The 24,952-nt window shown below is 44.7% G+C and overlaps 1 protein-coding gene across 2 annotated transcripts in view; it reads left to right on the forward strand.

The window, feature by feature from the left end:
* PYGL (glycogen phosphorylase L) overlaps positions 1 to 24,952 on the forward strand; it is an 80,403-nt gene that overhangs the window by 19,654 nt on the left and 35,797 nt on the right. For both annotated transcript variants that reach the window (XM_061612571.1, XM_061612570.1), the window contains exons 5-10: positions 4,890 to 4,993; positions 18,520 to 18,651; positions 19,009 to 19,120; positions 19,745 to 19,827; positions 22,328 to 22,471; positions 23,694 to 23,786. In XM_061612571.1, coding sequence (XP_061468555.1) covers positions 4,890 to 4,993; positions 18,520 to 18,651; positions 19,009 to 19,120; positions 19,745 to 19,827; positions 22,328 to 22,471; positions 23,694 to 23,786 — 668 coding nt within the window. The remainder of the gene's footprint in view (positions 1 to 4,889; positions 4,994 to 18,519; positions 18,652 to 19,008; positions 19,121 to 19,744; positions 19,828 to 22,327; positions 22,472 to 23,693; positions 23,787 to 24,952) is intronic.

The following is a 24,952-nucleotide window of genomic DNA, read 5'->3' on the forward strand; positions in this document are numbered from 1 at the left end:
CTTTTGTTTAATTGGTCTGTGGTGATTACATATGTCACTGTGTCAAGCCTTTCTCTGATGGTATATGGTCCTTCCCAGTTAGCCTGTAATTTGTCATGTTTCCTGGGTATGAACGCCATAACCATATCTCCCACATCATACACACGTTCTCTGGCTGTTCTGTCATACCAGTAACTTTGCTTCTCCTGTGCATGACTCAAATTCTCTTTCACTACTTCCATCATTGATGTTAATTTATTGCGGAATTCCAATACAAAATCTACTACATAAGTTTTGTACTCTCCCAGAGTTCCTTCCCATGAATTTTTTAGCAGTTCCAAAGGTCCCCTCACTTTTCTAGTAAACATTAGTTCAAAGGGTGAGAAGCCTGTTGACTCCTGAGGGACTTCTCTGTATGCAAACAAGAAGCATCCCAAACATTCATCCCAGTCTTGTGGGTGATCTTGAACATAGCTTCTGATCATGCCCTTCAAAACTCCATTGAATCTCTCAGTTAGCCCATTAGTGGCGGGATGGTAAGTAGTGGTCTTTAGATGTTTTAGACCACAACATTTCCACATACATTGCATCACTTCTCCCATGAATACACTGCCTTGATCTGTCAGCACTTCATGAAGGAAACCCAGCCTCATAAAGATTTTTAATAAAGCCTCTGCCACTACAGGGCCTTCTACAGATCTCAGTGCTTCTGCATCTGGGTACCTGGTGGCAAAATCCACCACCACCACTAGATATTTCTTGCCATGCCTTGTGGGTTTGGAAAAAGGGCCCACCAAATCTATTCCCACTCTATAAAAGGGTTGTCCAATTATAGGAAGGGGCTTTAAGGGTGCCTTGGTCTTTACTCCACTCTTTCCCACCTTTTGGCATATTCCACAAGATAGACAATGTTGTTTTACATCCTTGGAGATATTTGGCCAATAATAATGTGCAGCCAATCTCCTCTTGGTCTTTTTTATTCCCAGATGTCCTGCACATGGGACATTGTGGGCTACCTCTGGCAATCTGGTTCTGTATTTGCTAGGTACTATCAATTGCTTCACTGGTTCACATTCATCCTTTCTCTCAGCAGGCATCCACAGTCTATATAAAATCCCATTTTGACACACAACTTGATTCCTCAGCTTGTCAGTAAAAGGAATCTGTTGGGTCAGAGCTTGTTCCTTTATCTGCTTCAAACTTATATCTTTTTGCAGCTCTTCCCTGAATTGCTCTGCTTCTTTCCCAGAGACCACTTGATACAGTCTGTCTCCTTCACCAGGCCTGCTAGTGGTTGCTATGGTGACCTGAGGCTGGCTAACAGATTCCACCCTGTTTGTTTCAGCCCCCCTTAATATGGCTTCTTTTTCTCTGCCAAGTTGCTGTCTGGTCACTACATAGATCTTTCCTTGGGCGCCCATTACATCCCTTCCCAGTATTACTGGTTCTTGTTGCTGGGCATTAATGCCTACTTTATATCGGCCTTTTCGGCCTCTCCATTCCATTTTCACTAGGGCCACAGGCAAACTCTCTGGTTGACCCCTCACTCCTTGGATAGTCACTGTTTCCTGAGGTAATATTTCTTCAGATTTTATTAAATCTGGCCTCAGTAACGTCTGAGCGGCACCAGTGTCAAGCAATGCCCAATAATTTGCCCCTTGTACACTCACTTCCTCTCTCAGACTTGAATCAAGGTCTGTTACTTCTGTCCTGTTTATCTGGCAAAACTGAACCTTTTTCGCTGTTTCTAAAGCCTTGGGCTCTGTTTTCACTGCCCTTGTCTGAGCAGGATTACTACTGGGGTTGGCAACCTCACATTGAAAACGTAGGTGCCCCGGTCTACCACATTTGTAGCATAATTTCTCCTCACTTTTAGGGTACACAGATCCACTCTGGGGTGTCCTGTGCCCTTCAGATTTTAATGGAGGACTCACTCGCTGTGGTACCACATCCCTTCTGCCAGCACTATATGGTCTGGGTTTAAACTCTCTTGATGTTTTCCCCACCCAGCCAGTTCTATTGGAGGCGAAGTGATCCGCCATCTCTGCGGCCTCCTGCACAGATGTAGGGGAACGGTCTTTGACCAGGAGCCTTATTTCTGGTGGTAACTGATGGTATAATTGATCCAGTATCATGAGGCTTTTCACTTCTTCCACTGACTGAGCTTTGGCACTACTCATCCACTTTCCAAATATATCCATCAACTTTGCTCCCAGTTCCACAAAAGACCTCCCTGTCTGTATCTGGCAATTTCTGAAAAGCTTTCTAAAATGATCAGGCCCCAGTCTGAATCTTTTAAACACTGCTTCTTTGAATTCAGCATAGGTGACGGGCCTGTCTGAGGGGAAATATTGGTATACCTCAGCCAATTCCCCTTTAATCAGATTTGATAAATACTGCATGTATTTATCTTCAGGTAGCCCCCACAACTGAGCTGCTTTTTCAAAGGTGCTGAGGTAAATTTGAGGATCTTGACCAGGCTCATAGACAGCAAAGTCCTTTGGAGTAATTTTTATTTTTGCTCCATCTCTGTCCTTTCTTGTTTCATCAGAATGAAACTTCTCTCTTTCAAATTTTAACTTTTCTACTTGTAATTCAGCATCCACTGCTTGTTGCTTCTCCCTCTCCTCAAACCCCATTCTCATTCTCTCAGTTTCCATCTTCAACTTCTCAGCTTCCATCTTCAACTTCTCAGCTTCCAACTCTCGCTGTTTATCTTTTTCCTCAGCCTCAAAGACCCGCTGCTTTTCTTTCTCATCAGCCTCCCGCCTCAATCTCTCAGCTTCCAACTCCCTCTGCTTGTCTTTTTCCTCAGCCTCCCATCTTAACTTCTCTCTCAAGTACTCTATATAAGCGGGATTGCTTAAATATCCTTCTGGGGTCTCTTCTCTGACAGGTTGTTTTTGCTGGGCAGTTGCAAATCCTATAAGTGCTACCCTCAATTCATCTACCCCTTTACCCTTGTGAGGTAAATTGAATGTTATGCACTTCTCCACCAGCTCCTCTCTTTTCATTTTTATGTATTCAGCCATGGTGTTTGAGTTCACTCACTCTTTGCCACACACTCTTTGCCAGTCACTCTCACAAGAAATCTTGTTTTGTTATTTCTGTTTGCCACACCACTGTATCTGGATTCTCTGTTGTTCGTATCCCACCGCTACTGACACCACGTGTGACGTAGTCTCCTTTGTTCGTATCCCACCGCTACTGCCACCACATGTGACGCTCCTTCCCTGGCTCTCCCTGTCAGGTTCCTACCTCCTCGTGGTTACTGCCTGTCTCTAGGCACCACCAGGGACTCCATCAGTCCAGACCGCACTCTCTTATGGTTTCTCTCCCCGCTCTAGCACAGATCTCAACAGATCCCCCTGCTAGGCAACCACCAGTAACGTCCCAATACTAGTATTCCCAGAGACTCTGAATACTGGTATTGTTATTCTCTTCACCGCTGCCACCATTTGTTACAGTTCCCCTTCAGCCTTGGTCATTACCTTACCCTCCCTTCTGGTCTGTGAAACCCCAGCCAAGGATCAGGCCTTTGGTAAACCAAATTAAGTATTTATTACAGATAACAAAGCTAACAAGATTAACAAGATTTCTTCTTAAGGCACATAAGCATATGGTTTTACTCAATACTAATCCGAACTCCACCTCCCTCCTTCTTCACTCTCTCCTGACAAACAACTCTCTCAAACCCCACCAAGCAATCCACTCTTTCTCTTCTCCCCCTCCCGATTCCACTCTCACTCTTCCTTTTATGCATTCAGCCATTTTAAACACTCAGCCAATCATCTCGCATTCTACTGCCCATTCACTCTCCCTCCTCTTTCACTCCACTTACCATGTATCTTCTAAAACAACAACACTTACCATATATACATTAATATAGGAACATCACATGGGCCACATGGCAAAACCAGAATTTCCACATCCTCCAGTACCCAACCCCAGATTAACCCACCCATTGATCCTGCTGGGTCAGGCCAGTGGCCCATCTAGTCGAGCATCCTTCTCTCACAGCGGCCAACCAGATGCCCCAATCAGGACCAGAGTGCGAGAGCCTTCTCCCCTTCTGCTGTTTCCAGCAACTGGTATTCAGAAGCCTCTGCCCATGGAGTCAGAGCATAGCCATCAACAGATGGCTGTCCAGCTGCCTCTTGAAAGCCTCCAGTGTGGGAGAGCCCACTACCTCTCTAGGTCATTGGTTCCATTGTCATATGGCTCTAACAGTTAGGAAGTTTTTCCTGATGTCCAGTCGAAATCTAGCTTCCTGCAACTTAAGCCCATTATTCCGTGTCCTGCACTCTGGGACTATTGAGAAGAGATCCCGGCCCTCCTCTATGTGACAACCTTTCACGTATTTGAAGAGTGCTATCATATCTCCCCTCAGGGGGTTGGACTTTATGGCCTTATAGGCCCCTTCCAACTCTACTGCTCTATGATTCTTCTATGATAGCCTTTTCCTCCATGAATTTGTCTAATCCTCTTTTAAATCCATCCAAGTTGGTGGCCATCACTGCCTCTTGTGGAAGTGAATTCCACATTTTAACTCTGCGTTGCATGAGAAGTCCTTTCTTTTGTCTGTCCCGGATCTTCCAACGTTCAGCGTCACTGGATGTCCACGACTTTTAGTGTTATACGAGAGGGAGAAAAACTTTTCTGTATCCACTTTCTCCACATCATGCATAAACTTACACGCTTCAGTCATGTCACCTCTGACTCACCTTTTCTCCAAACTAAGAAGCCTCACATGTTGCAACCTTTCCTCATAGAGGAGTCACTCCATCCCCTTGATCATTCTGGTTGCATCTCAACCCCACCTTAACCCTGTGGAGAAGATGACGGGCTTTGAAACTGTGCTTGGCTTTTGCTTGTGATGAAACAGCCCAGCTGTGCCTCTCTTTCAACAGCCTGCTTCCTGGATTCGATGGCCACCCTTGGACTTGCAGCCTACGGCTACGGGATACGCTATGAGTATGGCATATTCAACCAGAAGATCAGAAATGGATGGCAGGTAATTGTGAAACTTAAACGTGTATGAACTGAAGTGCGCTGCATGCAACATTATACTACAGTGGGTGCAGGGTAAGACATAGTTTATATTGCTATGTATGAAACATGTACTTGTTATGGCTGCTAGCCTTGATAGCTATGCTCTGGCCCCATGATTGTAGGCAGCACGTTTCTGAATATCTCTCTAGAAGTCATGGATATCCAGTGAGGCTGAATGTTGGAAGATTCAGGCCAGACCCATTTTCCCAAGATATTTCTTTGTGTGTACATGCCTGAGAGCTTGCTGATAATTCTGTTTTGCTCTGTGGCAAAATGCATGCATGATCTTTGCACATAAGTGAGCATGGGTGCACATGAGCCTCCCCTAACCTGACATCCTCCAGATGTTTAGGATTATGACTCCTGTCAGCCTCAACCGGCATGGCTGAGTCATAGTCCAAGAGATGGATTGATTCCATAAAGGAAGCCACAGACCTGAACTTACAAGATCTGAATGGGGTGGTTTATAACAGATGCAATTGGAGGTCACTGATTCATAGGGTCGCCATAAGTTGTTTTTTTTTTTTTTAACAATAATTTTTATTCAGATTTTCATACAACATACAAAACTAAACATTCAAAGACAAAAAACAAAATCAAAAATAATTGAACAAAAATAAAAAAAAAATAAAAAAAATAAAAAGTAAAATATTGACTTCCCATTTGTCACATATCAAATCAGTTATAAGTCTATAATATATAACAATCCTGTCTCTTAAATCATATTATAAAATCACTTTCCTCCAATAGTTATCTTACTTAATCCTCAGATCTCATAAACATTACTTTGTTCTTTCCACAAAAAGTCAAAGAGAGGTTTCAGTTCTTTAAGAAATATATCTATCAATTTTTTTCCAAATAAGCATATCGATTAATCCATCTCATTACTAATTATAATAATCTTATTGTCATAACCATAGTCAAAATAAACATTTCAAACAATCCGTCTCATCAGAATCTGTTAGGTTCAATAATTTCAATAGCCATTATTCTATTGTCCCTATTAGTTCCATCTTCCATCTTCCATCTTCGATAGTCCTGTTAAATCCAGTAATTTCAGTGTCCAATCTTCCGATAGTCCTGTTAAATCCAGTAATTTCAGTGTCCAATCTTCCATTATCAGTATTCCATAATAATCTTGCTGTCATAACCATAGTCATACAATAAGAGTCTGATGGGAATTACCTCTATCCCAAATATTATCTTGCCAACCATTCTGAATAGGTTGCTGAAATACTGCTGTAAGATCATATCTCTGTTCTTTTTTTCAAAATGCACTGGCTCATCTCTTGAAAGTTTTTCCATTGTCACATGGCTGCAGTTAATTCCATAGGTTTTCTCTATATTAGGCTCCATCACATCATTCCAGTCCAGAAGATTATCCATGCCATTGATAACTTTCTCTCTAAAATCTTCCTTAGTTTCTTCAGAGATAACATTAAATTCCAAACAGTAGATTTTATTTCTAAAATCCATAAGCTTCAAATCTTTTTCCTGTTCCACGTTTGTTCCAGTCTCCAGGGTCTCCTCTCTCACAGGGACCCCTATTTCTTTAAGCTCCTGTGACATTTTGCTCAATTCAATTATTCCAGTCTCCAGGGTCTCCTCTCTCACAGGGACCCCTATTTCTTTAAGCTCCTGTGTCATTTTACTCAATTCAATTTTCAGCTCCTTACAACCCTGTCGCAGGTCTTTTTCCTGTTCCACGTTTGTTCCAGTCTCCAGAGTCTCCTCTCTCACAGGGACCCCTATCATTTTGCTCATTTCAATTTTCAGCTCCTTACAACCCTGTCGCAGGGTTCGTTTCGTTATCTCAATTTCATCCATTATTTTCTGAAACATAGATACTTCCAGGTTCTCAGCCACTTTCTTAATTGCCATTTTAAAAGAAAAATATAAAAGAACCACTTCTTATTTCAGCAACAATTGGGTTAATACTCCAAACTTGGTGACATCACAGCGTAAACAGAACAGACAGCCTTATCTCTCCATGCTTAAGTAAACAAAATGCAGTTCCCAGGATCGAAACAATTAATGGCGTCGTCAAAAAACAGATTCGTCAAAATCTGAACTAGGAAAAAAGTAATCTCAGACAATATAATATTCTTCAGAATAAAAATCAGGAATAGAAATCCCTCTTCCGTGTATATCTTTAGGGTGCAAATCCAGGACAGCTTTTTGCAACAAAAACAGAGATAAGCTATTAATTAGTGAATAGCAGAGAAAAGTTATGGCTCCCCGGTGAGATGTCAAAAACTGATCAATCTGGCAAATCTCTTTTAAACAGCAACAATTTAAGTCAAGTAAAAGAAAAATATAGAAAGAAGGGTGCTTGCCTGTTAGTGCGTTCTCTCTTTGAAGAAAAGATGAACGTTCGCTTTATCAGATATAGCTTGTTGTTGAAAATCCGTCCCACCTTCGTCGGCTGGACCTCGTCCCATAAATTAATGAGATCTGGTCGTCCCAACAAAAATAGGCTTTGAGGTTAATCTCTTCGTTTCTCCCTACCCGGGAGAAGTTTAATCAGTCAAAAAAAAAAAAAAATCTGACTGATATATCTGAATAAGCTTCTTTTGAGGCAGGAGCCCGTCTCAAAAGCAGGCACAGGCTAAGTCACCCTTCCCGGAAGTCGGGGGTCGCCATAAGTTGTAATCGACTTGAAGGCACATAACAACAAATTGGTGTACACTATATGCAGTTTAAAAACAATATCCATTAAAACAAAAATGCATCCCATACCCAAGAAAAAATAAAAACACACCAAAGCAAGTAAAACAGATTTATGGGATTCATACATGTCAATTGGGGTCCAATCTGATGGGTCAGGGAAGGCCTGGGCAAAAAGGCCAGTCTTCCCAAGTGGCTGGTGTTTGCTGCTTTAGATATGGCAGAGGGCAGAGCATCCCACAGTACAGGGACAACAGCAGAAAATGCCCATTTGGGGGTTGAGGGGAGGCTGGTGGACCCCATTCTCTCCTTGACCCATTTAAGCTAAGTGCCCCCATACAGCCCAGGGGCTTCCAAAAGTAGGGAATCTGAATCCTGTGCACGGAGGGATTTGGGTGCAATGGCAAATTTAAGGTGGAGTTTCATAGACCCTTAAAATGTACAGATTTGCAGGTTTGGGAATAAAAGGAGCTGGGGTGGAATAGAAGTGTTTGTCGAGACCTAGCTCCGGAACATGTGAGCGAGGCTGTGTACACACCATGCATTTAAAGCATGTGGCGTCCTCAAAAGAATCCTGGAAATTGTTGGTTGCTAAGGGTGCTGGGAATTGGCGCTCTGTGAGGGGTAACTTGCAGCTCCCTGGATTCTTTGGGGAAACTAATGTGTGTGCAGCCTTACTAACGGTAGTGCCCTTGAGCATGTTCACATGTTTTAGACTACCTTATGCCTTTTTTGATTGTATACTGTATTATGTTTGCTGTAAGTCGCCTAGAGTGTCCGTTAATTCGGACAGATAGGCGACTAACAAATAAAATTTATTATTATTATTATTATTATTAACTTTGCCTTATCAGTGAGTAGCCATAATATGCCTGTAGATGTTGGATTAGAGAAAGGATTGCAATTTAAGGGGGCATCTGTCATTAGCTGCTGTATGTTTTTATTGTGAATTCTTGTGATGCTGGAGATTATCTTGTGTCTGTGGTTTGGCATGCTTTCTTAGCCACCTTGTGTACTTGGTCGAGTTAATAAAAAGAAAGGCGGGTATGAATCAGTAAATAAGTCTGAGCATGTGACTTCAAGGTGGGAGAAGTCTGTATAGTGTTTTTCCTCGCCATCGTGTCGTGGGCAGATGTGCTTTTGTGGCAGCCTGCCAGAAAGAGAACTATTGCGTCTTGAAATCAAACAGCCTCCCCACACCTGGTGCCCTCCAGCCGTTTTCGACTACAACTCCCATCAGCCCCAGCCAGCTGTGTTGGCTGGGGCTGATGGGAGTTGTAGTCCAAAGCTTCTGGAGGGCACCAGGTTGGCAAAGACTGAATTATATGGTGCCCTTGGCATTTTCCCAGTGTATTACTAGCGCCTTTGCCTTGCTCACTGCAAAGGTCATGTAGAAAAAAATATGACTCCCTGCATGTAGATAAGGAACGTCAAGAAGAGGTTGTAGTCCAGTCCATTCCCTGTGTGCTGATTTTCTTCTTGCAGGGAGTGTTTTTTTTTTTTGTAATGCAAAGAGACATTTAAAAACATGAGCACCTTTCTGAAGTGATAACAGCCCATTTCATCACCTCATTGGGCACTGTGTGTCTGTTTGGTAAATAGCTGTGATTTTTTGTGAGTTTTTCCTTTCTCTCAAAGGCTTCCAGTGAGTGGGTTTGGGGCAATGATTAACGGAGAATAATCTGGCAAATAGATAACAGGAGGGCAAGGAACAGATTACAGAATTAGAGGTGCATCGGCTAACTTATGTTGGGTTGATAAGAGTGATTTTTTCATGTGATGGGTCTCAAGAGCGGGGGGCGGGGGCGGCGGGGGGCGGAGCAGAGAGGAATCTGTTGCATAGTCTCCAAATACAGAGCAGCTCAAAGGGATCTTCAGTGCAAAGGGCAAATTTCCTCTCATTGGGCTGGGATGGAGGAGCGGATTCTGCTTTCTGGGGCTTATGCGAAATCTTTTTAGCGGTGACCTTTGAAAGAAGAGGCTGTTGCTACTCCTCTCCCTTTGGTCTAGACTGAGTTGTAGGTTAAGTGGTGGACCAAATGAGGGATTTCTACTCCATAGCTCCTTTTGTTGTGACCGTTGTGCCTTGCAGCCTCCTGGCTTTTCCCCAGATGCTGGCACCCTGGGTTGAGTGCCTCTGCGCATGTGCAGAGTGTCTTTGCGAAGGGAGTCGAAAGAATGGCAGGTACGCCCTCAAAATCTAGTACCCTGCACCCCCAGTTTGCTTGCAATCTGGGACAAGGCAGCAGGCTGCCTGCTCAACCGGGAGAGAAGTGTCGGGTCAAACTGGGCATCTTGCGTATTGCATGATTAACTGTTGTGCGAATGGCCTTGGGTTGTGCTTTGTTTTCTAGAGTAAACAGCAGGTGCATGGTGGGGGGTCTCGATCTGGATGGGGACCCTGGCTGGTGGTGAGACTTTAACCCAGTCTTCCTCCACTGAGTGCCCTCCGGATGCTGTTGAATACCAGACTCCTATCTCAGCCCCCACCAGCATGGCCAGTGGTCAGGGACGTGGAGTCCAACATCTGGACGGCACCAGGCCAGGGGAAGGCTGCTCTTCATCCTTTTCTCCCTGCCCGAGTCCCAATCCGGATCAAGACTCATGCATGTGCTATTTTATTCTAAAAAACCAAACAGCACCCCCCCCATTCATGCCGTTGCTAATGTTTGGCTGAACTGTTGGGTGTGTTTACATAGCACTGCAAATATTTCTTGTGCGGGGGGGGCATAATTCTCAATGTAGCAACACAGCACCTGTTCATTTACATTGATAAGGGTTATCTGCTGGGAATGTACAACGCCTGCTTTTGAAGGCACTTCACTGATGAATGTTTAGCTCCTAGCCTCAGTTCCACAAGTCGGGCTTGACATTTGGAGTCCTGTATGGCCTTGGTTCAGAGTATCTCACAGCTTCTTTTCTCTTACGACGCCCCCGCGTGCTTAAATCAGCCTTCCCCAACCTGCTGTCCTTCCCCAGGTACTTTGGACTACAGCTCCCGTCAGCCCCAGCCAGCATGGCCAATGGTTAGGAATGATGAGAGACGTGGTTCAAAACATCTGGAGGTCCCAAGCTTGGGGAAGGCTGGTCTCAATCACGTAATGAGGCCCGCTTCTGCCTAGTTGTCATACAGTAGATGAGAAAGGGTAGTTTATCTCCTTATAGATTGTATCACATTGAGATGCGTGGGGTGTGTGTGACTGAATGCTTCTCCATACAAACAAAATCTCCTCTGCTTAGAAAGCTAGCCTGTCAGGGAGAACAGAGGTAGCCTCACTTTCTCCCTGACATGCACACTTTCTGCATCGGGGAGAAAGCTAGATTTCTAGATGGAGGGGATTTTGTTTGTATGAAGGACTGTTCAGCCATGTAACACCCCACCTGCAGAGTTCAGCAGTACAGCCCATGCACATGTTTCCCTCTCCATCCATGCTATATGAGAGACCCAGTGTGGTGTAATGGTTCGGATGTTGGACTAGGACCAGGGAGACCAGGGTTCAAGTCCCCACTCAGTTATGAAGCTTACTGGGTGACCTTGAGCCAGTCAGTCTCTCAGCTTGTTGTGAGAAAGATGTACACCACCTTTAGTTCCTTGGGGGAAAGGTGGGATATAAATGTAACAAAATGAATGAATAAGAGTAAGACCTCTGGCTTGTCTAACCTTATGAAAGCTAAAATTGCCTACCTAAAGCAAGGTCTTCTCTGTGGTGGCTGCTCTGCTATAGAATGCTCTCATGGGTGAAGCTTGCTTTGCCTTAACATCTTTCAAAAGCAAGGTAAATTTTTGGGACTGAAGAAGATTGGACAGCATTCAGTTTTATCTTGCTGCAACTTTTTCACATCTTGCCAGAATGTTGTTATCAACTTATTAATTGCCTTCTACATGCATCTCAAGGCAATTGACAAACATGCCATTAAAAAGCCCAGCTAAAATTAGTTTTAACAACAGTACCAAAGCCAACTAAAGAAAGGTTAAAAAACAACAATCCCTTAGAAGGGACCCATTCCTTGCGGGATGAGCAGCTATCCTCTCGTGCCAAGGATATATCTCCAGGGGGTGGAGGGATCCTTGTAGTGGGTGATTCGATCATTAGGAACATAGACAGTGGGGTGTGTGATGGGCGTGTAGACCGCAAGGTGTTTTGCCTGCCTGGTGCGAAGGTTGCGGATATCACCCGTCGTTTAGATAGTTTGGTAGACAGTGCTGGGAAGGAGTCAGTGGTCGTGGTGCACGTTGGCACCAACGACATGGGGAAATGCAGCCGTGAGGTCCTGGAAGCAAAATTTAGGTTGCTAGGTAGGATGCTGAAAGCCAGGACCTCCAAGGTGGCTTTCTCTGAAATGCTACCGGTTCTACGCGCAGGACCAGCCAGACAGGCCCAGCTTCGCAGTCTCAATGCGTGGATGAGACGATGGTGTCAGGTGGAAGGGTTCGGATTTGTTAGGCACTGGGGAACATTTTGGGACAAGCCGGGCCTGTACAAAAGGGACGGGCTCCACTTGAACCAGAATGGAACCAGACTGCTGGCACTTAAAATTAAAAAGGTGGCAGAGCAGCTTTTAAACTGACTGAGGGGGGAAACCCGACAGGAGCTGAGAAAGGTCCGGTTCAGAATAAACCTCCCCCCTGGGATAAAAACCAAAGAAATGATGAAATTTTAAAAGGGGTAGGCCTAGAAGTAGGCATTGTGAGAGCAGGGGCACAGGATATAAATTCAGAAGAGCAAAATTACCACAGGCCTAACCACAAGTGCCAAAGACACTTGAAGAGAGACACTGCTTACAAGTGCCTGTACGCTAATGCTAGGAGCCTCCGAACCAAGATGGGAGAACTGGAGTGCTTGGTCTTAGAGAAGAGCATTGATATAGTGAGCATAACCGAGACCTGGTGGAATGGAGAAAACCAGTGGGATACGGTTATCCCTGGATATAAACTATATCGGAAGGACAGGGAAGGACGTATTGGTGGCGGAGTCGCTCTATACGTGAAAGAAGGCATTGAATCCAGCAAGCTCAAAACCCCCAAAGAGGCAGACTCCTCCACAGAATCGTTGTGGGTGGTGATACCGTGCCCCAGGAGGGACTTAATACTGGGAACGATCTATCGTCCCCCTGATCAAAATGCTCAGGGAGACCTTGAGATGAGATATGAAATTGAGGAAGCATCCAAACTAGGAAATGTAGTAGTAATGGGTGACTTCAACTACCCGGACATAGACTGGCTGCATATGTGTTCCAGTCATGACAAAGAAGCAAAATTTCTAGATATTCTAAATGACTATTCTCTAGACCAGTTGGTCATGGAACCGACCAGAGGGACGGCAACCCTGGACTTAATCCTCAGTGGGGACCGGGACCTGGTGCGAGATGTAAGTGTTGTTGAACCGATTGGGAGCAGTGACCACAGTGCTATTAAATTAAACATACATGTAACTGGCCAATTGCCAAGAAAATCCAACACGGTCACATTTGACTTCAAAAGAGGAAACTTCACAAAAATGAGGGGATTGGTAAAAAGAAAGCTGAAAAACAAAGTCCGGAGGGTCACATCACTCGAAAATGCTTGGAAGTTGTTTAAAAACACTATATTAGAAGCTCAACTGGAGTGCATACCGCAGATCAGAAAAGGTACCGCCAGGGCCAAGAAGATGCCAGCATGGTTAACGAGCAAAGTCAAGGAAGCTCTTAGAGGCAAAAAGTCTTCCTTCAGAAAATGGAAGTCTTGTCCGAATGAAGAAAATAAAAAAGAACACAAACTCTGGCAAAAGAAATGCAAGAAGACAATAAGGGATGCTAAAAAAGAATTTGAGGAGCACATTGCTAAGAACATAAAAACCAACAACAAAAAATTCTATAAATACCTTCAAAGCAGGAGACCATCTAGGGAGGCGATTGGACCCTTGGATGATAAGGGAGTCAAAGGTGTACTAAAGAACGATAAGGAGATTGCAGAGAAGCTAAATAAATTCTTTGCATCTGTCTTCACAGTGGAAGATATAGGGCAGATCCCTGAACCTGAACTAACATTTGCAGGAAGGGATTCTGAGGAACTAAGACAAATAGTGGTAACGAGAGAGGAAGTTCTAAGCTTAATGGACAATATAAAAACTGACAAATCACCGGGCCCGGATGGCATCCACCCGAGAGTTCTCAAAGAACTCAAAGGTGAAATTGCTGATCTGCTAACTAAAATATGTAACTTGTCCCTCGGGTCCTCCTCCGTGCCTGAGAACTGGAAAGTGGCAAATGTAACACCAATCTTCAAAAAGGGATCCAGAGGGGATCCCGGAAATTACAGGCCAGTTAGCTTAACTTCTGTCCCTGGAAAACTGGTAGAAAGTATTATTAAAGCTAGATTAACCAAGCACATAGAAGAACAAGCCTTGCTGAAGCAGAGCCAGCATGGCTTCTGCAAGGGAAAGTCCTGTCTCAGTAACCTATTAGAATTCTTTGAGAGTGTCAACAAGCATATAGATAGAGGTGATCCAGTGGACATAGTGTACTTAGACTTTCAAAAAGCATTTGACAAGGTACCTCACCAAAGGCTTCTGAGGAAGCTTAGCAGTCATGGAATAAGAGGAGAGGTCCTCTTGTGGATAAGGAATTGGTTAAGAAGCAGAAAGCAGAGAGTAGGAATAAACGGACAGTTCTCCCAACGGAGGGCTGTAGAAAGTGGAGTCCCTCAAGGATCGGTATTGGGACCTGTACTTTTCAACTTGTTCATTAATGACCTAGAATTAGGAGTGAGCAGTGAAGTGGCCAAGTTTGCTGACGACACTAAATTGTTCAGGGTTGTTAAAACAAAAAGGGATTGCGAAGAGCTCCAAAAAGACCTCTCCAAACTGAGTGAATGGGCAGAAAAATGGCAAATGCAATTCAATATAAACAAGTGTAAAATTATGCATATTGGAGCAAAAAACCTTAATTTCACATATACGCTCATGGGGTCTGAACTGGCGGTGACCGACCAGGAGAGAGACCTCGGGTTTGTAGTGGACAGCATGATGAAAATGTCGACCCAGTGTGCGGCAGCTGTGAAAAAGGCAAATTCCATGCTAGCAATAATTAGGAAAGGTATTGAAAATAAAACAATATCATTGTTTTATCATTGATATCATAATGCCGTTGTATAAATCTATGGTGCGGCCGCATTTGGAATACTGTGTACAGTTCTGGTCGCCTCATCTCAAAAAGGATATTATAGAGTTGGAAAAGGTTCTGAAGAGGGCAACCAGAATGATCAAGGGGATGGAGCGACTCCCTTACGAGGAAAGGTTGCAGCATTTGGGGCTTTTTAGTTTAGAGAAAAGGCGGGTCAGAGGAGACATGATAGAAGTGTATAAAATTATGCATGGCATTGAGAAAGTGGATAGAGAAAAGTTCTTCTCCCTCTCTCATAATACTAGAACTCGTGGACATTCAAAGAAGCTGAATGTTGGAAGATTCAGGACAGACAAAAGGAAGTACTTCTTTACTCAGCGCATAGTTAAACTATGGAATTTGCTCCCACAAGATGCAGTAATGGCCACCAGCTTGGATGGCTTTAAAAGAAGATTAGACAAATTCATGGAGAACAGGGCTATCAATGGCTACTAGCCATGATGGCTGTGCTCTGCCACCCTAGTCAGAGGCAGCATGCTTCTGAAAACCAGTTGCCGGAAGCCTCAGGAGGGGAGAGTGTTCTTGCACTCGGGTCCTGGGTCCTGCTTGCGGGCTTCCCCCAGGCACCTGGTTGGCCACTGTGAGAACAGGATGCTGGACTAGATGGGCCACTGGCCTGATCCAACAGGCTCTTCTTATGTTCTTATGTTCTTACAACACAGAATGAACACCCTTGTCATCCAGCTGGAAAAACTTGTTGAAACAAAATTGTCTTCAATTGATTCCAGAAAGTATAGATAGCAGATACTTGTTGTATCTGTTCCACAAGGCGGGCAGCCACATCCAAAGCCCTGCTCAGAGTTACTGCGGAGTGGGCTTCTGATATTGTAAGGGCTTAAAGGAGAAACTCCTGCAGAAGTTTGAATGCAGTGATCTACTGGCTATATAAGGGATGAGGCAATCCCCTAATTAACCTGGTCCTGCATTTTACTGCTTGTGAAATAACTTTTACATTGCTAGCTGCCTCTGGGGCTCTTTGAACCAAAAAAGGTAAGCTGTGAAATGAAGTGAGTGAATCCTAAGAAGGCTACACGCATGCTCACCAAACTGCAAATTCAGGCATTGCCTTGGAGCGCACGCTTGTGCTGTGGCAAGATTGTACATTGGCAACAATGCAAAAAAAAAAAATGGCTTAGCTGGACCCGGAAAGTCACAGATGTGCAAGCAACTCATAAATAGTGCATTTGGAATTTTTCTCATGTGTAAATTTCTGCCTGTTCATGTGCAGGGAAGTCCCAGGGATTTGAGCCAACTTCTCTTGGCGAGAGTCAGCACACAGTTACAGCCCTTCTGGGAGGCTCAGTGGCTGTCTGAGCATTGACCAGGGGCAGGTAAAAGCTTGGATGACTTCACCTTTGGCGAGTGGAAGGAAAGAGCCCAGGCTCTGTATTGACAACCTTTGTGAGCTTTCTGGCACAGTTCAAGTTGCCTGCTGTTTGCTTTTATGAAACCCCTGAATTGCTCAGAAGCAACAGACCGAGTGCTGCAAGTGTAACATCGCCAGTCTCTCTCATACAACCGTTAAGAGATCAGGAGCATCCTGTGGGGCCCATCTTCTCCCTCCCTCTCTCTCTCTCGCATGAGTTCCACCCCTTTTCATGCTCAGGCCCACTTTGTACATCCAGTTGGATCAAAAGGTGAACCTTTTCCTGCATTCCACCATTTTAAGTCATGGTTGCAGGGAGCAAGGCAGTTGGAGCTGGCATTATGCTACAATGCACTCCTCCGCGTGTTTTCTCAAGAAGGGCAATGGTGGAGTTGTGGGGGGGGCAGTTGTATAGAATCATACCTTTGGAAGGAGCAAAAGGCCACATTATTCATTTGGTGGGTGACGATTGTGGTTTTTTCATCCTCTCGAAATTGGTTCTATTTATAATTTTAAAGTTTGCGTAAGCTGCCCTGGAAAGGGTGAGGTGCAAATCCCTCTTTGTGTACACGGACATAAATATCCACTTGGAAAAGCCTTGCACTGATTCAGAGCATTAAGCCAGGTGTTCCCAAACATTTCCCCCCACGGACCACTTGAAAATCGCTGAGGGTCTTGGTGGGCCCCATAATTATTTTTTCTGCCTGTTACAGCAATTGTAATGCACTGTGCTAGGTGCTGTATGGTGGTTCCAGTTTTTGAACCTGGAGTTTGTCTGTGTGCAAAGCCTGTGCTGTCCCCATGGAGCTGTGGAACTGCGGAGTATGCGCTAAGCAGCAAAGAAAGGTGTCTGCAAAGAGAGGCCGTGAGCTGTTCGTTCCCTTTGTTGATTGTGGGAGCTCAAACACAAAAGGGGAGGGATCCCCAGACACACATACAAAACAAACCGACATGTGAGAAGGATCTTGGAATTGTCGTTGATCACAAGCTGAATGTGAGCCAACACTGTGATGTGGCTGCAAAAAAGGCAAATGCTATTTTAGGCTACATTAACAGAAGTATTGTTTCCAAATTGCATGAAGTATTAGTTCCCCTCTATTCAGCACTGGTTAGACCTCATCGTGAGTACTGCATCCAGTTCTGTTCTCCGCACCTCAAGAAGGATGCAGACAAACTGGAACAGGTTCCGAGGAGGGCAACAAAGATGGTCAGGGGACTGGAAACAAAGTCCTATGAGGAGAGACTGAAAGAAATGGGCTTGTTTAGCCTGGAGAAGAGAAGACTGAGGGGAGATATGATAGCACTCTTCAAGTACATGAAAGGTTGTCACACAGGAGGGCTGGGATCTCTTCTCGATAGTCCCAGAGTGCAGGACACGGAATAATGGGCTCAAGTTGCAGGAAGCCAGATTTCGACTGAACATCAGGAAAAACCTCCTAACTGTTAGGGCCATACGACAATGGAACCAATGACCTAGGGAGGTGGTGGGCTCTCTGACACTGGAGGCCTTCAAGAGGCAGCTGGACAGCCATCTGTCGGGGATGCTTTGATTTGGATTCCTGCATTGCGCAGGGGGTTGGACTTGATGGCCTTATAGGCCCCTTCCAACTCTACTATTCTATGATTCTATGAAACCCCCACATCCGAAGGCAATGGAACCCATCCAAAGCAGTGGCCTTCTGCCACTTTCTAAAGTTGTGCCACTTTCTAAAGTTGATCATTTGGGATGGGATTCAATGCTAGTCCTACCTAGAGCAGACCCTTTGAAGTTAATAGACATGACTAACTTAGGTACATTAATTTCAGTGGGTCCACTCTGAGTAGGACTTGAATACAACCTTTGATTTTCGTATTTAAACCTGCTCAGTAACAAACCTCATTTTGGGAAGTTTTGCTTATCTTACTTTGGGTGGATATGCATTAAAAAAAGGTCTGGAGATTATTTTCAGCACTGAAACCTTGAGAAACTCTTCACTTCTCAGTTGTTGGGGTTTTGTTTTTTTTGACAAAGTAATAAAATAAGATACAATCTGGAGATCCCGTCAACAACTCTGCAATATATACTTCTAAGATTTAGCTTCACTGGAGAATTTGTATTTTAGCTGCAGCGGGGAAGGGCTTGCTACAATATGAGTACATCTCACAGGTGTGTTTGTGTATTAAGTCCATCCCATATGGGTTGTCATGCATTAGCATTGCTGTATATTGTATTATTTCCAGTAATAACACTGATCAGACTATGGGGGCGCCAGTTCCTCCTCCTGATGCTCAGTGGGGCAGTTTTCTCCCTGCAGGTGGAAGAAGCCGATGATTGGCTAAGACACGGGAACCCCTGGGAGAAGGCCCGCCCAGAATACATGCTTCCCATCCACTTTTACGGGAGAGTGGAGCCCACCCAGACCGGCGTGAGATGGGTCGACACTCAGGTATTGGCAGAGGGCACAAGGGGGAGAGGGTGCAGGAAAGTTCAACCCCCCGCAGGTGGCCTTTGGCAAGTAACCAGCTCCCTACTTAATTTACCTGGCTGCATTGTCGTGGGGACAGGACTTTATATACCTGGCCCAGCAGGGCTGGGGAAGAAATTCCATTCTGTTTTCATGTCAACCTCCCTGCTTCACACTTCTTATAACGATACATGAGCCAGAGCACAATTGCCCTTCGACATTTGTGCTGCTTTGAATTTTGCATCGCAGCAGCCCAGCCGAATGTGTACAAAAATGCCTTTGTTAGGAGAAAGGGGGTGTGAAGATGCACCAACGCGGCTGGGCCTTCTTTCTCCGCAGGTGGTCCTGGCTTTGCCTTACGACACCCCTATTCCCGGCTACATGAACAACACGGTCAATACCATGAGGCTGTGGTCTGCTCGGGCACCCAACGATTTCAACCTCCGCGACTGTAAGCGGTTGGCAATGAATTGGCCCTTTTTTTTTCACTGTAGTCCAAGAGAGTCTGGAAATGGCCACCTTCCTTTTTAATTTGTTTAGCTCTCTCACCCTGTCTAGTCCGCAAGCTGCTGATGGGCACCAGCATATAAGGCTTCCACCAGACCCTCCCTGCCTTCAGTGGCGGCTCCATGTCAGTGGGGCAGGGGAATCTGCTCCAGGTTTTAGTCTGAACTTTCAAGGAGCTGTCCAAGGTGGATGTTGGGATTCCACTCACAGGAGCAAGGAGTGGTTCCCCTTCCACTTCTCTGTTATTAGGTGTGCCCACCTGAAATAGCTTTTAAAAGAAATCAGTTTGTCAAGCTACAGTTATATGCATCTCTGCATAACATGTACTTTGGCCTTCCTTCAGCCATGTTTCTTGACTTCTGAGGTTTTGGAAACCATACACTGAAGAAAATCTTCACTGTTATAAGGGACTAGAAACTTGGTGGGTGTTTGGTGGTGATTTTTTTTTTTAAACATGGTGCACCTCCTCTTTGATCCTGTGGGATTGGAGCATAAGCATAGCCCTAGATTTGCCATCCCTTCCACTAGAAGCGGAACAGCTTGTTTTTAAAACTTTTTCTCTTTGTAGTTAATGTCGGTGATTACATTCAGGCTGTGTTGGACAGAAACTTGGCAGAGAACATCTCCCGCGTCCTCTACCCAAATGATAACGTAAGTCCCTGAGGACTGAGGTGCAGTGCTCCTCTTGGGAGGGTGGGGAATGGGTGGGAGGGTGGGGAATGGGTGGGAGGGTGTCCAGTGACATCTTCACTGCCTGAAGCAAGCACCATGTCATCCGTTCAGAACCAAACAAGGAAGCGATTAGGCCCTTCTTGCAGGCTTGTAACTCTGGAGAGCTGTTTGCACAAAGCATGCTAATAAAAGATCTGGGAAAGGGTTTTGTCACTGAGTCGCTGGCTCTACGCCAGCCAAAGGCAGTGAATCTGTCTGAAGCACGCTCTAAAATATTTGTAGCCAAAGGAGGAAAATGTGTTCTTTAAGAGCAGCCGCCAGTCCTGTCACTCTAGATCTTGCCTCTCCCACAAAGGCTACAGCTTAACTCCCGAGTCTTGGCCACAAACTGGGACAAAGCTTCATTAAGGGCTGGTTCATCTCTTGTTCCAGTCATGATTTCAACTAGCATCAGCCTTTTCCAGCCTGGTGCCCTCTAGATGTTTTCGGTTAATGGGTGCTATAATCCAAAACATGTGGGCAGCACCAGGTTGGAGATGGGTGCCTCGCGTGAATGTGTCTTGTGCTCATCCCTCTTCTCCCCACCCCACATTCCTCATGGCACTCTTTTTTTCCCTCAGTTCACATAAACCACAAGTTGCTATCACATCAAACTGTGGTTTGCACAATCCCACCAAATCGGGATTACAGAGCGTGGTTTGCAGACTTGGGTTTGGAGGGACTGTGCAAACCATGGTTTGCTTGGGAACTGTGTTAATTGGTAGTCAGCACATTCATAGAAACCCAAACACACAAGAGGGAGAGCCCAAGGCTCACTTGGGTAGTGCCAAACCATTGTTGGATGTTGCATATGAACCCCTCCCGCATGTCATTGCATTTGCTGACATCCATTCCTTCTTAACCTTCTTTCTCCTTGACAATATTTTTTACTGTTTGTTGGCTTTCCCTCCTGCCTACATCTGGACTGGGGGTACCAGTGTGCCCGTCAAAGCCTGCTTTGGTGCCCTCTCAGGTCTCCCTATTTAGACTGAAAACTTCTTGGGGTACAGATCTGTAAAACACTGGTATGCTTATACTGTATGAAGATTTTCATACACTTACCCTGGAGTTTTTCTCTCTCTTTTTTTGTGGAATTTTGTGGTTGGTGATGCTTTAAGCATATAAAAAGTTCATACTGAAGAAGCCTACTGAAGACCTTCCTCTTTCAACAAGCCTTTTAAGTAGAGACCTTATCCCAGTCTGCGTCTGTGTTAGAATTATTGTTAAGATGGTTTTACAGCCTTTTTTTCAGATGCTTTAAAAGATGTTTTGTTTTAACATTTGACTTGAAGGCACATAATAACAAAGTCTGTTTTTTATATATTTATATATTTAAAGTCTGTGTTGGAGGAGAGCTTTGTGGATACCATGGACCACGAAAAAGACTAATAATTGGGTGTTAGAACAAATTAAACCACAACTATCACTAGAAGCTAAAATGATGAAACTGAGGTTATACTTTGGACACATATTGAGAATACATGATTCACTAGAAAAGACCATAATGCTGGGAAAAACAGAAGGGAGTAGAAAAAGAGGAAGGCCAAACAAGAGATGGATTGATTCCGTAAAGGAAGCCACAGACCTGAATTTACAAGATCTGAACAGGGCGGTTCACGACAGATGCTATTGGAGGTTGCTGATTCATAGGGTCACCATAAGTCGAAACTGACTTGAAGGCAACAACAAAAGTCTGCTTTTTAAGATGTTTTAGAGTGTTTTTAGTGTTTTGTTTGCTACCCTGGGCTCCTTCTGGGAGGAAGGGCAGGATTAATTAATTAAGCAAGCAAGCAAGCAAGCCAGTTCATTGTCTGCCCCTTTTGAAGGAAGTATGTAAACTGCTTTGCAGGTCCAAAAAGCCTACTTGATGGGAGAGCTTGTAGGTCAGTGGTTGGTGACTGGGTTGACCTGTGGGCCAGTTTAGGTCACAGCAGAGGAGGTTGGGCAGCCCAAATCTCCCCCCTCTTCCCAGTCTTTGCTCACTGGTGCCCAAAACACGTCCGTCTGGCTGAAGCAGAAACCGTCACTCTGGCTCACTGCCTTTCCTGCCAGGGGGTGGGAAATGGGGACAAAGCCGTCTCTGTGTTTCCAAGCACTCCTCCTTTTTTCGTCGTCTTCTTCCTGAAGCCAACAAAGAGGAATTTGGCTGGGCTCAAATGCTTAGCATAGCCACTGGAACAGACTCTGCCAACCTAGTGCCCTCCAGATGTTTTGGACAACAACTAGCTGTGCTGATGTGCAAAGCAGTCACCAGGAGGGCAAAGGCTGCACTAGAACAGTGGCCATGGCTGGTCCAAGAGGTCCTTGCCTGTGGGCCGAACATGGCCCACAGGCCCCTGTTCAACAGACAAATGCTGTAAGCGGGCTTTTGTGCCCCTGCCCTTGCCTTGTGCATTTCTTGTCAATACTCCCAATGGGCTGTTCCTCTCCATCTTTGTAGTTCTTTGAGGGGAAGGAGCTGCGGCTGAAGCAAGAATACTTTGTGGTGGCTGCTACCCTGCAGGACATCATCCGGCGGTTCAAAGCCTCCAAGTTTGGCAGTACCGAAAGTGTCCGGACTGCTTTTGACTCCTTCCCAGACCAGGTAATTGTTTGTTGGGGACAGGTGGGTGGACAGGGTGTTGCTGTTGCACAAAATAGCTTTTCCTTTGCAGCGCTGAGCATGTGAACAATTCAAGAGGATGCCTCTCTTGCATACGGTTGCAGGAGATGCGTGGCCGTGACAGCGCGTCTAGCAGGGTTTTGCTTTGGCAGATGCAGGCTTAGGCCACATCCGCACTGTACTTTTAAAGCGCTATGATAACACTTTCCCAGCCATGATCTGATAAACTGCTGGTAAGGATCCAGAGAGTTGTTAGGAGACTCTTCATCCCTTCATTCAATTCCCAGAGTGGTTTAACAGTCAATGCCTCTTCTCAGGGGACTCTGGGAATTGTAGCTCTGTGAGGAGGGAAATAGGAGTCTCCTAACAACTCTCTGCACCCTTCACAGACTACAGTTCCCAGGAACCTTTTGGGGCAGCCATGTCTATTTAAAGGGGAAAATGAATGCTTGAAATGTATAGCGCACAGTTGGTGCTTATCCAGCTGTGAGCTTTCCCAATATTTTATAGCTGAGGAACACCAAGGCTGAGAGAGAAGCAATTAGTGCTCATATTTAGTTGAATCCCACTCTATAACGGTTAAAATGGTCTCATAGCGCTTTCAAAGTATGTAGTCAGTTTATTTATATACTACGGTATATAGATCTGTGCTCAAAGTGGTTCCCATAAAAACCAAACTGTCTGCATCCAGTAGTACAATATACACTAGAAAGAATATCACTGCAAAATACCACTGAAGAAATAATAACCAACAATTAACCATTAATTTAACATACATCAGAATTTGTGAGCTATAAAGCTCCCCAGTACGTCAAGTAAAAATGTGTGTGGCCCCAAAGCTGATGGTAACAGTACCTCTCAATGCCGCTCAGCCATCTTTTATGCCTTGCCCCAAAAGTCCAGAAGGTCCCCTTACAGTTTTGCTGGAAACAACTCCCTTCCAAAGGCACTCGGGGGCCGGGCTGGAGGGTGGGGCAAGGCAGGTGGAAAGAGATGGTTAACACAGCAGGAGGAGTAATGATCTCCTCTGGACATGTACAGAGTGGCAAGAGCCATTTCTTACACAACTGAGATGAACGGGCAGAAAGCTCTCTTCCCTGAGGGGTATTTTTCCTAGCCAGACATCTCTCCTCTTAGCAGGTAACCAGCCAATTTACAGGTCAAGATCAGTCCCTCTCCTCACTACTCGGCTTTATTTTTGCAGATTGCAATTCAGCTGAACGACACGCATCCTGCGATGGCTATTCCAGAGCTGATGAGAGTGTTCCTGGACATTGAAAAGCTGCCGTGGAACAAGGTTTGGAACAGTGTTCTGTGTAGCTCCCGTTTCCAGGGATAACCAGGGCCAACTTATCCATTAGGCACAGTAGGCACAGCGCCTAGGTAGGGCCCACAATACTTTCAGGGGCCCACGAAAATGTTTTAATTTCTTTTAAAATCAGAAGAAGAAAAATGAACTTTTAGGGTTGAAGAATATGTTTTAATTTTTTTTCTCACATCAGAAAAAAAGGGTGCACATATATACCTATCATAATTTTATGGAACTACTTATCAATTCTGAATAAGGTGAGTATATTTGAGATGTAACCGTTTTTTTCAAATGTTGTAATTAAGCACACAATATAGACATGATAAAATATACATGCGTACTTCATACCATTCAAATTTATTCACATGTATTTAGTGAATAACAATCCCGTATTTGCAAAATTAATAAATTATTTATATAAGGTAATCCCTAACCTAAACAGATGATAACTTACTGATGAAATTACTTCCAATACGTACCTTTTAAGTAAACAAAACGGAGAACACTTTGATATATGCACTATTATTTTGTACTATAGTGAGAAGCTTAGTGACTGTAAACTATGTGGCCAATATGGCCTCGGCCATAGGCGCCAACTGAATGATGGTGGATTGGAGGCCCGGTTAGCCTCAGCGCAGTTTACTTCTCGCAGTAAGCGAGATACATACTTAGACTGCATTGGTATAAAGACAAATATAATCCAGCCTGGATTATATTCGTCTTTATACCAACGCAGTCATAAAATATAGTTTTTAATATTTTTTTATGGAGGAAGGGGCCTACGAAGGCAAAAGTGCCTAGGGCCCATGGAAGTCATAATGCAGCCCTGGGGATAAGGCCTCCCTCGGCTTTAAGAATAAAAAATCTCTGCTGTATCAGGCCAAAGATCCACCTAATCCATCATCCTGTTTTCACAGTAGCCAGCTAGATGCCCGCAGGGGTGCCCAGAAGCAAGTCCTGAGCAGGGATGTTTTTCCTATGCTTGCATCTTATGATCCCGCATTGTTTAGTGTGGGTGGAGCTCTGTGAAGGGCATCACCAAGTTGAGGTCTTTCACAATGGCACCCCCTGCTGGACACTGATGGCAGGAATTGTTTAGAAAGAAAATAAACTGGGGTTCAAGGTTCTCACTCAAATTGTGAGTTTTCACGTGA

Source organism: Rhineura floridana, chromosome 2, assembly GCF_030035675.1.
Source record: "Rhineura floridana isolate rRhiFlo1 chromosome 2, rRhiFlo1.hap2, whole genome shotgun sequence".
Lineage (NCBI taxonomy): Eukaryota > Metazoa > Chordata > Lepidosauria > Squamata > Rhineuridae > Rhineura > Rhineura floridana.